Raw genomic sequence first — 14542 nt, forward strand, 5'->3', positions numbered from 1 at the left:
CAGCCTTCATGAAATCTGAGCTGTCCCTCTTCACCTTACTGGGAAAACACCGTTCCACAATGATACTACTGCAAAGGCCCTAGTTGACTTTGAGCTTGTGTGCATCCCCCTATGGGCACACAGCATCAGGCACATGGGCGGTATAGTCACAGCTCAGCACATAGAGGCAGGCTTTGGAGCATAAAACACATAAAAGGAGCACTGAAAAGCGGCTGTGAGCGCAAAGGCTTCTGGAACGTCACCAACATGCACTTTCAGGGCACAGAGTGCTAACAGATATGCAGCCCCAAGGCTTGCCATCCGAGATCCTGTCACTGGAGAGGTCAGACAGTGAACAGGCCAGGCTGCTGCACTCCCCCAGATTGAGGCCCTCCCGGTACTCATGGAGTGCCAAGACTTGTTCCAAGAGAACCTACCTTCCCATTTCCTTGGTTTCGGGTCGTGACGAGGCCATTTTAATCATGTCCCGTAGGAGGAGGAGCCCACCCTCTTTGATCAGCAGGGGGCAGTACTTGTCTGCTGCAAAATGGAGGAAGGAGGGAAAAAAAGATGGTTGGATTTTCATGTTCTCCTCATTCTGTTAGGTCCTAAAAATAAAAGTGATGTTTGGGTCTAAAAAGGGAGTTAAATCTCCATGCACTGGGTCTGGTTTTTTGGTTGATGAGCTCTATCCAGGAGGCAAGAGAGCCAGTGTAGTACAGTGGCTAGAATATCAGACTAAGATCTGGGAGACCCAGGTTCGAATCCCTGCTCTGCCATGCAAGCTTGCCTGGGTGATCATGGGCCAGTCACATATTCTCACTCTAATGTAACTCACGGGGGTTGTTGTGATGATAGAATGGAAGAGAGGAGAATGATGTAAGCTGCTCTGGGTCCCTACTGGGGAGAAAGGTGGGATAGGAAGGAAGGAAACGAATAAATAAAAAGAGAAGCAGATGGAAGGATGCCACCACTTGACAATTATTATTATTATTACTACTCAAGCTTCAGAGGGTTGACAGCATACATTACCTTGTTGCAATCCTTACAACCACCCTATAGGGTAGGCCAGTATTATTACATACTGTTAAGGCTGAGATAGAAGGGGTTTCCTGAGGCCACCTACTGAGTTTGTGGCAGAGGCAACATTTAAATCAGGGACTTGCTTAGTCTTGCATCACATACTCTGAATAACAGCAATATGTTATATTGCAATATTAGCTCAACAGCAAATGGATCTCTCCCCTGTCATTTCCAACCAGGCGGTATGTTCAAAGCATTATGAGGAACACAGCACTGCTGCTGACCCACAGTTAGACTACGGAAGCCTCTAGTTCAATATTGTGCCAACACTCTCATAGTTGCCCCAGGGACAACCCAGGGTGTGGGCGTGATAATGTCATATCTCGTTATTGTCTTCAATCAAACGTTACTCAGAAGTGATTAAGAAGTGGCGTGAGAAGGTGGCAGACATTGGCTGTTAGCACAACCTGTTAGCATGAGTCTGTGAGCAGATGGCTATAAAGCCACTACACAGACACCAACTGTTCTCGCTGACAGAACAGGGGAAATTGTGTGGCTTTCCTCCCCCTCCCAAGTAGTAAGGCAATCTAAGTTAAACATTACCCTAAGCCAGGGGTCGGCAAACTCATTAGTCAACAGAGCCAAATAACAACAGTACAACGATTGAGATTTCTTTTGAAAGCCAAAACGCCTTTTAACAACCATTCATGCACGGGAGGTTTTGCCTTGGATTTGCCGCTCTCTAGATGCACATTTTCCCCATCTGCATTCTCAAAACTCTGCAGGGGGGCTTACTGTTGAGTTTTGAGAATCTGGATGGGGAAAATGTGCATCTGAGTGGCAAATCCAAGGCAAAACCTCCCATTCATAAATGGCCAATAACCCCTCACGCAGTTTTGAGAATCTGGATGGGGAAAATGTGCATCTGAGTGGCAAATCCAAGGCAAAACCTCCCATTCATAAATGGTCTTTCGCCTCACCTACATGCCCGGTCCCTTTAACCGGAGATGCCGGGGGGGGGGTTTTGAACCTGGGACCTTCTGCGCGCCAAGCAGAGGCTCTGCCGCTGAGCCACGGCCCCTCCCCATGGCCCTCCAGGGTCTCAGGGGGAGGTCTTTCCCATCACCTTCTTGCCCGGTCCCTTTAACTGGAACAGCCAGGGGTTGAAGCCGGCGCCTCCCGCCGCCTGGCCAAACGCGCCCAGCCAGAGCACTACCCAGGCCGGCGGGCCACCGTGCGAACTCTGCTGAAACTTGGAGCCGGGCTGGGCGCGCGGCTGGGACGCCGCTGGACCCCCCTGCCCCCCGGGGCTCTCGGCGCCACTCCAGCGCCGCCCAGCCCCGACTTCCTGCGCCACTTGGCTAAATTTAGACCGGGGGGCGCCGCCGAGGGGCCTGGCCGGCACCCCCTCCAGCTCGGCCAGCGGCTGTGCGCCCTGCCGCGTCCCCGCTGGCGCTGCCCTTCTGCGCTCGGCCCGGCGGTTCCGGGGCTCACAGTGCTTGCCATAGTAGTTCTCCTCGCTGCCCGCCATGCCCGCCGCCCCGGCTCGGCCCTGCCCGCCGCCGCCTCCTCCTCAATGCCTCGGCCTCCTCCGCCAGCCAAAACCAGCGGGAAAAATCCCGCCCGCTGATTGGCTGCCGATGCCCACCTTGGTGCTGCTGGCCCTCGAGCGCCGCGTGCAAATCCCGGCCGCGCTGTGAGGGGAGGGAAAGGGGGGGAGGAGGAGGAGGAGGGCGCTTTCCAGAGCCGCACTCAAGGAGCCAAAGAGCCGCATGCGGCTCGGGAGCCGCGGTTTGCCGACCACTGCCCTAAGCCAATGGTCTGCAACCTTTGACTATTAAAGAGGAAAACCACATCAAAGTTCAGATCAAGGTATCAGCAAAGAAGAAGAGTTGGTTTGTATATGCCAATTTTTCTCTACCTTTTAAGGAGAATCAAACCACTTTACAATCTTCTTCCCTTCCTCTCCCCACAACAGACACCTTGTGAGGTAGGTGAGGCAGAGAGCTCGAAGTGAACTGTGAGTAGCCGAAGGTTATCCAGCAAGCTTCATGAGGAGGAGTGAAGAAACCAACCCAATTCACCAGATTAGAGTCGCTGCTCATGTGGGGAATCAAACCCAGTTTTCCAGATGAGAGTCCACCGCTCTTAACCACTCTACCACACCAATATAAGGAAGCCTGTTTGTCTAACTGAAAATATACGTTAACATTACTGATAACTGACATGTTGATTAATAAGCCGTAAAGTTTCCACAGCCCAAACACTGGCTGTTGTGAGTCCTTTATCAAGAAGTGGCACACGCGAGGCCTCACAAAAAGTCATAAATATATACTGGAGCACCTGCGTGATTGTTTTAGCATGGTTTGCACTTGGAATTACTGGCAACTACTCACCTCTATCATTTCCCTGTCTTGAAAGCATCACTCAGGAGCCCTTTATTCCCTGCTTTGCCTGCCATTCCCTTTGCATGCTGGGGATCCTACCCTCTCCAATATACCTTAACTTAAAGATTTTGTTTTCCTTTTCAAAGAGCCACATTTGGTTCTGTGCTGAGTCACAGGCTGCAAACCCCTGCCTTACGTTGCTTACTGAGCAATCCTAAGGAGAGTTACTCCTGTTTAAGCCCATTCCTTTCAATGGGCTCAGACTGGAATAACCCTGTATAAGATTGCACTGATAACTGACTGCTGGCAGTTAACAGCAACAGGAAGACTTAGCCTTACCCTTCTTCCAAGAGCTTCACATACATCGTAGGTGAGTTCATACATAAATTTCCAATCCTCCAAACTACCAGGAGAAGAATCAGGAATGAGCCGTGGGGGCTTACGTCTGCCCTTGTCCCCCCCACCCGGAGTTAATTCATCACTTCCTGGTTCAGGCAAACTGCAGTCCCAAACAGCCAACTGTGGCATATCCTCTTGTTCTCTCAAGTTGGCCTGGAAACCAGCTTCAAACGATGATTTCCAACCCTGGCCCGGGAGGGCAACACCTAAGCTGGCAAGTTTGTTTGTAATGGGAAACAATGGTTAAATGATCAAAGGTTTTTGTTTTAATCAATTAATTGGTCACATCAATTAAACGCTGGAGCCCTATTTTGACTCCAGAGTGATAGCTGTGTTAGACTGTTGCTGTAAAACAAAGATTGTAGTCATAAAGAGTCTACCACAAGATTGTATATTGGGGGGGTGGGCTTAGCCCTAGTTAAGACACATATTTAATAACCCTGGTTCTATGATGGCTGCCACAGGGACTTACGGTAGACAGAAACAAGGTTGTAGAGTGCCCACGTCGCCCAGTGCTGGCTGACTGGAGAGACGCCTTGGGGAATGAGTCGAAGAATTGGCTCGAAGGACCTGCACAGACAGAAATTCAAGCACCAATGAACAACAAAAAAATGCACCTTGATTTAGGGAACACAGTCATATGGGGAGGACAGACAGGGCCACATCTGCCACATCTCAGGAAGAATTAAAATTATTAACGACTACATTCAGGCATATTCTTTATCCCATAAAGTTCAAAACTATCTTTGATTTCAGAAACATGTGTTTCTGGGTTTATCACAATTGGTGGAATTATTTCATTATTTCTGGCATATCCTCTTTGTGAGTTTTGCATATCCTCTTAGCGAGTTCCACAGAGGGACGTGGTCTACTTTTCTTAAGCAAGAGAGTATACCCAGGCCCACTTAACACAGTTCAGAGACTGGGCCATGGCTCAGTGGACAGGATGTCTGCTTGGTATGCAGAAAGTCCCAGGTTCAATGCCCAGCATCTCTAGTTAAAAAGGACCAGGCCCTGGAGAGCTGCTGACAGTCAGAGTAAACAATACTGTCCTTTGGTTCTTGTAGGTTATCCGGGCTGTGCGACCACGGTCTTGGTATTTTCTTTCCTGACGTTTCTCCAGCAGCTGTGGCAGGCATCTTCAGAGGAGTAACACTGAAGGACAGTGTCTCTCAGTGTCAAGTGTGTAGGAAGAGTAATATATAGTCAGAAGGGGGTTGGGTTTGAGCTGAGTCATTGTCCTGCAAAAAGTATCAAAGGTAATGTGCTAATCGTTGTCCTGTAAGTATCAAGATAATGTGCTAATGAGGGTGTGGTATGTTAATGTGGAACCACTGTATCCTGAAGTGATCTGTTAACATGTGGAATCCAAAGCGAATCCGCATGGCTATTGTGGACTGTAGTCTTTGTTAGTCTGGAGGTTTTCAGGACAGGAAGCCAAGCCTTATTCATTCTTAAACTCTCTTCTTTTCTGTTAAAGTCGTGCTGATGTTTATGAATTTCAATGGTTCTCTGTGCAATTTTAAGAATGAATAAGGCTTGGCTTCCTGTCCTGAAAACCTCCAGACTAACGAAGACTACAGTCCAATATAGCCATGCAGATTAGCTTTGGATTCCACATGTTAACAGATCACTTCAGGATACAATGGTTCCATATTAACATACCACACCCTCATTAGAACATTATCTTGATACTTACAGGACAATGATTAGCACTTTACCTTTGATACTTTTTGCAGGACAATGACTCAGCTCAAACCCAACCCCCTTCTGACTATGTATTACTCTTCCTACACATTTGACACTGCGAGACACTGTCCTTCAGTGTTACTCCTCTGAAGATGCCAGCCACAGCTGCTGGAGAAATGTCAGGAAAGAAAATACCAAGACCATGGTCACACAGCCCGGATAACCTACAAGAACCAATGAACTCTGACCGTGAAAGCCTTCGACAATACTGTCCTTGATAGACCAATAGCCTGACTTAATATAAGGCAGCTTTAATTACTTAGCCATAACTGTGACGAGATCCCAGATAGACATCAATGCTTTGTAGATTTAAAAGGTGTCAGCAGACCATGGGGATTCTATTTTTTTTTTTAAAGAAAACGCTTCAGAAGTCAGCCTGCCTCTGACAAAAATAAGCAACTAGACTCAGTGGTCAAAAGAAATATTTGTTTGGTAACGGAATATATATCTATAGTTATAAGATAGGAAAGGAATCTTGATTTTATAATCATGCAAAGTATGTATGATACTGTAATAGATTTTTCCTGTCTTTATTATTTGTATTTCCCCCCCAAAAAAAAATTCCTTTATTTCTGTATTCCCTTTCTTCTTTATGAAAGAAAAATAAAAATGTATATATATAAAAAGATTCATTCTTAGGGTCTAGGTCCTACAGGAAACAAAGATACGTCCTTTTCGCAGCCGTGATCCAATTCCTGTTCACCTGTAATTAATGTTTCTTCTGGAGTTCACGTCCCAGCGTTGAATAGCTGCCCACATCCTGTCCACAACTTCCTCTCTGCGCGGCTCGGCAATCATCCAGGCATCCGGCCCATCAAACATGATGTGGGAGAGAACCCCACATGCGTTGTAGGACACCTCAATCCCATCAGCTTCGCTGTCCAACAAGTTGCTGTCACGAAACATATCACAAAAAGTCAACCACTCCTTTGGTAATGTTAGATGGACCCTATTCCTCCATTACTAAAATGAAAATATTAGAGGCCTGCCTCCCAGGGCTGTCATGGGGATAAGTAAATACAAAATCAGCAAAACTATCTGCATACTATCCATTTGCCTCACAATGATCCCTAACCCTTGGGCTAGGAGTGTCGCCCAGGTGGGGCTGAGAGAGCTCTAAGAAAGCTGTGACTAGCCCAAGGTCACCCAGCTGGCTTCATGTGTAGGAGTGGGGAAACAAATCCAGTTCACCAGATTAGCGCTCTGCCGCTCATATGGAAGAGTGGGGAATCAAACCCGGTTCTCCAGATCAGAGTCCACCGCTCCAAACCACCACTCCTAACCACTACACCACGCTGGCTAGAATGTGAGTCCATCTGTCCTTAAGTACAGAGAAGTGATACATGGACACATTCTAGCTGTAGCTGAAGAAGTGAGCTGTGACTCACAAAAGCTCATACCCTACCAGAAATTTTGTTATTCTTTTTTAAGGTCATACTGGACTCTTGGCTCTTTTCTACTGCTATGGATAGACTACCCATCGCGATCTGCCATCCCGGAGGTGGCAGTCCCAGGATCCGAACAGTGGTGTACTGGCCAGGCGTCTAGGGGAAGGAAGGCCGTGCCGGCAGTTGTTGTAGCACCATTGATCCGAATAAAGAAGGCTCATTCTGCAACCGTTTCTCATAGTTTGATGTCAGCTATGGGCCCTACAAGGTTGAACTGGCCTCTGCCATCAGACCAGATGAGAACTGCATTCGAGCAATGAAACACACACATTAAAATATGAGCAGCAGTTGCTTTCGGTTCTTTATGCTCCTGTAAGGGATGCACCCACCTGAACACACTGATGAACTGTGAGGTCATCAGCTGTGGGCGGAGTTCTTGCACCTCTGCCACGTTTCCCAGAAGACCCAACATGTTGCGGTGTAGTTCCTGTTTGTTCGGGAACTCCTGAGAGAAGACAACAAATGACACGTTTGGCTGGGGAAAAAGGGATGGCAGAGTGAAGAGCTGCTGTAGCTCAGAGGGACCTTGGCTCAAGAGCAGAGCCCAGGCCTTGCATACGGGACGTGACTGGGAGGGCATCAGCTTGGCATGCAGAAGGCCCCGGGTTCAGACCCCGGCATCCCTAGTTAAAAGGATCAGGTGATGTGAAAGACCTCCACCAGAGACGCAGAAGACTTGCTGTCGGTCTCAATAGCCAATACCGATCTCGATGGACCACCAGGCCTGATTCAGTATAAGGCAGCTTCATGCTCTTTCTGGACCAATCCCTGGCATTCCTAGCTGGGACCAGGATACCCAAAGGAGCTTCTGCTCCCACAGGAACCTGCCTGAGCTGCAGGGCCATCGTGTGAGGCTCCTTCCCCTCCATATGACTGCTCCCCGAGAAGTGAGGCTCCGAGGTCACCTGGGGCCTCTGAGTTCATGGAGAGTTATTGCCAAATAGAGTATACACTTGCGACCAATGGCCCGAACTTGGCATAAGCAGTCTCCTACGTCCACCCTGCTTTTAGGAGAGGGGCCATGGCTTGATGGCAGAGCACATGTTTTGCATTCAGAAGGTCCCACGTTCAATCTCCAAGGGTCTCGGGTAGCAGGTGATGGGAAGATCATTCTCTGCAAGAGATGCTGGAGAGCAGCTGTCCATCAGACTTACTGGGTGGACCAGTGCTCTGACTAAGGCAGCCTTCATAGAAGCTAATGACTCTCAGACTGTTACTTCATGATTTAGAAGAGGGAAAACTCTACTTTGCATGCAGAAAACCAGGCATATCCTGGCTTCTCCATTTGAAGGACCTAAGGAAGGATGGCTGAGAAAGACTCTTTGCTGACATCTCGAGGAACCACTGCCCCCACACACATGGTGTTTCATCCTAATGGAGGAAGGCCAGAACATCCATTTTGCAAGCAACAGATCATAGGTTCAGCCCCTGGCATCTCTCCTTAAAGGATCTCAGGCAGCAGGTGTTGAGAAAGGTCTTTCGCTGCCTTGATTCCTCAGAGAGCCACCACAGTGCTAAAGTACACAGGAAGCTGCCTTATAATGAATCCGACCCTTGGTCCACAGAAGTCAGTACTCGGTCTGGCAGGGTCTCAGGCAGAGGTCTTTCAAATCACCTACTGCCAGATCCTTTAACTGGGGATGCCAGGGATTGAACCTGGGACCTTCTGCACGCCAATAAGATGTTCTACCACACTGAGCCACAGCCCCTCCTCTAGATGGCTTGATGGTCTGCCCAACATTAGACAGCTTCGTATGTTCAAGAGACTGAGCTGCACATAGCAGGACATCCCCAGTTCGAATATCACCTGTGCCGTGAATTTACTAGATGTCCCAACTGCCTCTACCCTAACCAGTCTGCAATCCAAGGAAATTAATAATATGTGGTTGTCATAATATAAAGAAGAAGAGTTGGTTTTTCTATTCTGACTTTCTCTACTGCTTAAGGAAGATTCAAACCGGCTTACAATCACCTTCCCTTCCCCTCCCCACAACATACTCCCTGTGAGGAAGGTGGGGCTGAGAGAGCTCTAAGAGAACTGTGACTAGCCCAAGGTCACCCAGCTGGCTTTATGTGGCGGAGTGGGGAAACCAACCTAGTTCACCAGATTAGAGTCTGCTGTGCGTGTGGAGCAGGGAATCAAACCCGGTTCTCCAGATTAGAGTCCATCACTCTAAACCACCACTCTTAACTAGTATTCTGGCTCTCGAAAGTACAAGCAGGCCTCCAAAGTTTGAAAATACCATATACCTGCTAAGTACTATTTGGATTTTCTGCCTCAGATAGGACTTAATTCAAGATGCTTTAGCAATGGAGTGTTCTGCCTGAAGCTGCAGACTTTGGACAAGACGACCAATTTAGATTCCCTGCCTGTACTCTCATTTTTTTTTGCCCACAAGATGAACTGCTGGCAGCAAGAGCCCCCAAACTTTGCGCACCTTCAAGCACTCCAGGAATAGCTTCATGCCGCTATAGTTGAGGAACATTTCACAGTTGTCGGGGGTCTCGTCTGTGATGTTCCACAAAGCGCTCCAGGAGAATTCCATCACCTGATCGCACTGCCGGAGCAGAGGAAGGAAAAGGGTTATGTCTTGGGATCAAGTCCTGCAGATGTACCTGAAGAGAGTCTAGAAATTTCAGTGGGTTCAGAAAGGAATATAAGTCTGCTAGAGGGTGCTGACTACTGGTAAATATTTTAAGTTCAAGAATTTCTCTGGCCGTTCATTTCCGGGCTCGGCTCAAAGTGCTGGAGCTTAAATTGAACAGCAAATCCCATGGCCAAGAGGTTGATACCACAAAATCTTAATTTCAAATTCTGTTTGGTTTTGCTAATTATTATAAGGTCTGTACATCAAATTCTAGTTAGTTTGTCAGATTCTAGATAATTCTGAATGTTTAATTTTTAATAAAATTCTTTGCATAGTATTTTACAAGTTTTGGTGGTTCTGAGAAGCTTTTTTTCTGTTATTATTAATGCTTGTTACCTGGACTTATTGTGTTTTTAGATTAACTTTTGTAATGGCCTTTGGCCAAACACAATAAATTTGAACCCGAACCTTTCAATCCCTAACAGCACATTCCTGAAATTTGGGCTGAAAGGCCTCAGGAGGCCTCCGCCAGCCTCCGCCGGGGTAGGGGCCCACACCACCGGCACCCGGAAGGCACATGCCGGCGTGAGTGGCCCCAGAGCCAGCGTGCAGGCCCGGCCGCTGGTCCTCGAACGCAGCAGCGCTTGGGCCAGACGCTGGCACAGCCTCCCGCCAGCCTCCGGCACAGACTGCAGCGGCGAGCTGGGAGGTGTTCCGGCGCCCTGGGAGGCGTTCCTGGGGCGTTCTGGCACCGGGCGGGGCTGATGTTAGTCGGCCTCCCGAGCCGTTTTGGCTCGGGAACGCCCCTTTTTGTTTTTACAAAGATACGCCAGCTTTTTGCTGGCATATCTCCCATGCAACCCTATGAAGCTGGCGTATCTTCGGCGGTGCCAAAACCTCTTTAGGAGGCAACGCCGCTGGGTTCCCTCTTAAAACCGGTGCAGGCATTCCTTTCAGGAATGCGCTGTAAATGTGCTTGAACCTAAAACAGATTATTTTGAACAATCACAATGGGCCAGAGGGGAATGGTAGCCAGATACAGTTCAATGGGCCAGGGAAGACATTGGAGCATAATCACTTGATATCACCCTTGCTTTTGAACCAGACGTTTTCTCACTCTAAAAAAATAAAAGTTTTTGATGCTTTAACTGGAGACTATCAAGTTGCAAACCTGACCCTGATTAAAAGGAAGGGCAGCTGCTTTTCAACAAATACATCTTCTGGTGGGGCAAACTAGTGCTCCTGCTGGCCCCACCCTGGATATGGAAGACTGCCACAGGTGGCAAAATGTGAGTCCAGGAGATCCTTCAAAGACCAACAGCATTTTCCAGGGAATGGGAGCTTCTGAGTGCCTGACAAAGTGAGCTTTGACTCACGAAAGCTTTATACCCTGGAAAATGCTGTTGGTCTTGAAGGATCTCCTGGGCTCAAATTCTAATCTACTACTGACTAACATGGTTACCCCACCCGAATCTGACTTCACTGGATGCAGAATGCCATCGCTGCCTGCACAGCCACAAAACAAATCACATCCTTTATCTCAATCTAAACAGCGATGGGGCTGAGCCAGCTACCAGCCTCTGAGTCACAGGCGGCCGGATGCCTGAATTCTACTCTGAGCCCTTTGAGACACCCGGATCTTACCGTTTTATCCACCAACTTCTTTTGAATCAGCTTCAGCATCGTCTGTTAGCAAGAGACAAGCAAAAACAAAATGAGATGTCACAGAGTAGAAGGGACAATGAAGGCCAATGGCAGTCACCAGAGAAAGAGGAAATATTTTTTAATGGATGTTAGCTGCTCAGAGACCAGCTTTGGCAGGGATAGAGAGTGGGGTATGAATAAATAAATAGTGGGCAATGCTTTAACCAGAGGGTTCCTTCAAGTGAAGCTACATAAAACAACAGTGTTCTTTGAACAAGCACACAATGAAGTTCAATTCACTCTAATGCTGTTCACAGAACTCCAGTGCACTTTGAATGACAGGATCAACTGATTGAGAGGATTTCTTTTTCTTAAATGAAGAGGTGATATCTTAACAGCAGGAGTAAATGAATAGAGTCTGATTGTGGTTTCCAACAGCTGCTGGATTATGTGTGCAACAAAAATTCACAGGCACCTATAAAAACCACGGCAAACGTAGTGAGCATTTCAGCAGCCGCCTTTGGGACGACACTAACCATGACAAAGCCCATCTTGCCGACTGCTTCCTTATGGTCGTTGTCCACCTGGCACACCAGGGCGTTGCAGAGATGCACGGCGATGCGCTGGATGGATTCGTCCTGTCGTGTCGGGTTGAGGATGTTCAGGAGCAGCTCATTGACCCGACGGTACTGGAATTCCAGCTCCTCTGGGATGCTGAAGTTGCAGAGGGTCAGGCAGCAGTTGCGTTGCACCTGGGAAAGGGAAGCAAGGGTGACCGATGGTGGGGCTGTCCAGAAGGGTCATCCTATCGACACGGATGCTTACTCTCAGGGCCCCGTGTATTCCACAGTTCCAGGAGCGCGCACCACACAAGCACCGGAATCGGTAGAATTCAGCATCTCAGAAAACTCATTTAATTGGCAATTAATCAATTAAAGGAGATCAAAAGGTACCTAGGGCTGCTGATGTTCTCCCAGGCTCAAGAATGGCTCTGCCTACCTAGGCAGCCCAGAAGAAGAAGAGTTGGTTTTTTATACCCCACTTTTTCTCTGCCTTTAAGGAGTCTCAAACTGGCTTACAATCACCTTCCCGTCCCCTCCCCACAACAGTCACCTAGTGAGGTAGGTGAGGCTGAGAGAGTTCAGAGAGAACTGTGACTAGCCCAAGGTCACCTAGCAGGCTGCATGTGGAGGAGTGGTGAAACCTACCTGGTTCACCAGACTAGAATCCGCCGCTTATGTGGAGGAGAGGGGAATCAAACCCGATTTTCCAGATTAGAGTCTGCCGTTCATGTGGAGGAGTGGAGAATCAAACCCAGTTCTCCAGATTAGAATCCGCCACTCATGTGGAGGACTGGAGAATCAAACTCAGTTCTTCAGATTAAAGATGGTGCTCATGTGGAGGAGTGGAGAATCAAACCAGGTTCTCCAGATTAGAGTCCACTGCTCCTAACCACTACACCACGCTGGCTCCCACTGGTTTCCCCTGTAAACCCTGCAGGTAAGACTCTTGAAAATAAACGAGCTTGGTAATGGCTGGCGATGTCCATATTATTCTATTGTAATGCACTCTAGGCAAGGCTGTTTTTTTCAAGTAATCAAGAAGCGAAAGTAGTTCAAAATGCTGCTGCTACAGTACCTACTGGAGCTGGCTGCAGCTCAAGTCACAGCTGATGTCTGGCAACCCCCTCGGTTTTTCAAGCAAGAGACATACAGAGGTGGTTTGCCATTGCCTGCTTCGGCAAAGCAACTCTGGACTTCCTCGGAGTCTCCCATCCAAGTACTATCATCGGCAGGCTCTGCTTAGCTTCCAAGATCTGTCAAGATTAGGCTAGCTTGGCCCATCCAGGTCAGGATGGTATTACATGAATCTACACAGGTGTAGATTTATGTAAGTTTTGCAAAATCCACGCAGGCTTCCATTTTTGGGTTCTGGGCCTAATTCAAAGTGCGACTTTTAAAACCTTACACCAGGGGTGGGGAACCTTTTTTCTGCCAAGGGCCATTTGCATATTTATCAGAATCAGATAACCTTTATTGGCATAATAAAATTGATGGTCACAAGGTCAGAGATAAACAGATAATACATATCTAGATTAAAACTGAGTTTGAATCTTAACCTTAACAACTTCTGCTAAAAACTCCGCCACCTTCACCGTAACATCAGTTGTAATGTCGTTCAGCAAGAATTGGCAAGTGGATGTTCTATAAGGGGCCATCCATTTGCTGATTAAGAGTAATATAAATTTTTTACGGGGTTCTTCATGTAAACAACAATCTAAAATAATGTCATGTAGGGCGTCTGGCTGGCCCGTTCTGCATGGACATACCCTCTTGTTAAAGGGAGTCTTAGTAAATTTCCCGTCTAAAACCTTAGATGGAAAGGAATTGAGTCGAGCTAGCATAAATGCTCTCCGTTGAAGAGGTTCCTCAAGTGTACTAAAATATTGCTGCATCCTTCCGGGTAATTTTGACAAACCCATTTAAAGTGGGGAACATACTGGCGGAGTAAGTGGGCATATTTTCTGGTATTCGTGATCTAAGAGTCGTTGTTTGATTATATAAAAAGCTGCTTTTTCCTCTAGCATTAACATATTTATCACATCGTAGATCTCCCGGCGGGGGTGGGGGGTGGGAGGGGAGAGGCTAGGGAGGTTTTTGGGGTGGAAGAAAAAAAAGAAAGGCCATTTCTGCATGGGAGGTTTTGCCTTGGATTTGCTGCTCTCTAGATGCACATTTTCCCCATTTGAATTCTCAAAACTCTGCATGGGGGCTTACTGTTGAGTTTTGAGAATTCAGATCGGGAAAATGTGCATCTAGTCTAGAGAGTGGCAAATCCAAGGCAAAACCTCCCATGCATAAATGGCGGAAGGAAGGAAGGCAGGCAGGAAGGGGGGGAGAGAGAGAGAGAGAGAGAGAGAGAGAAAAGAAAGAAAGAAAGAAAGAAAGAAAGAAAGAAAGAAAGAAAGAAAGAAAGAAAGAAAGAAAGAAAGAAAGAAAGAAAGAAAGAAAGAGGGGGGAGAAAGAAGGAGGGGGGAGAAAGAAAGAAAAGGACAGAGAAAAAGAAAAGGACGGAGGGAGACAGACAAAGAAAGAGACAGAAAAAGAGGGAGAAAGAGAGAAAAGCCTCTCCACACATACCCGGCGGTGCGCGCAACCCCGCACAACCGGGCTTCAACCTTCCCTTCAACCTTCTTCTTCTTTACTCCCACTCTCGCCACCTGTCAGCTGTTGAGTGGCGAGGGGGGGGAGAAGAAGCCAGCCGCTCCCGGTGGTGGAGCATCTGCATGGGAGCCAATTAGGCGACTCTGGGGGCGGGGCGGCGG

The 14542-nt window shown here is 47.8% G+C and overlaps 1 protein-coding gene across 1 annotated transcript in view; it reads right to left on the reverse strand.

Moving 5' to 3' along the window:
• The window catches only part of ZER1 (zyg-11 related cell cycle regulator), a 30171-nt gene that overhangs the window by 1120 nt on the left and 14509 nt on the right, over positions 1-14542 (reverse strand). The window contains exons 8-14 of the mRNA XM_056860971.1: positions 11754-11969; positions 11218-11259; positions 9424-9543; positions 7315-7430; positions 6241-6429; positions 4261-4358; positions 417-519 (exon numbers count right to left, since the gene is read on the reverse strand). Of these exons, the coding sequence (XP_056716949.1) occupies positions 417-519; positions 4261-4358; positions 6241-6429; positions 7315-7430; positions 9424-9543; positions 11218-11259; positions 11754-11969 (884 nt within the window). The remainder of the gene's footprint in view (positions 1-416; positions 520-4260; positions 4359-6240; positions 6430-7314; positions 7431-9423; positions 9544-11217; positions 11260-11753; positions 11970-14542) is intronic.

The sequence above is a fragment of the Euleptes europaea genome, chromosome 14, assembly GCF_029931775.1.
Source record: "Euleptes europaea isolate rEulEur1 chromosome 14, rEulEur1.hap1, whole genome shotgun sequence".
NCBI classification, from domain to species: Eukaryota; Metazoa; Chordata; class Lepidosauria; order Squamata; family Sphaerodactylidae; genus Euleptes; species Euleptes europaea.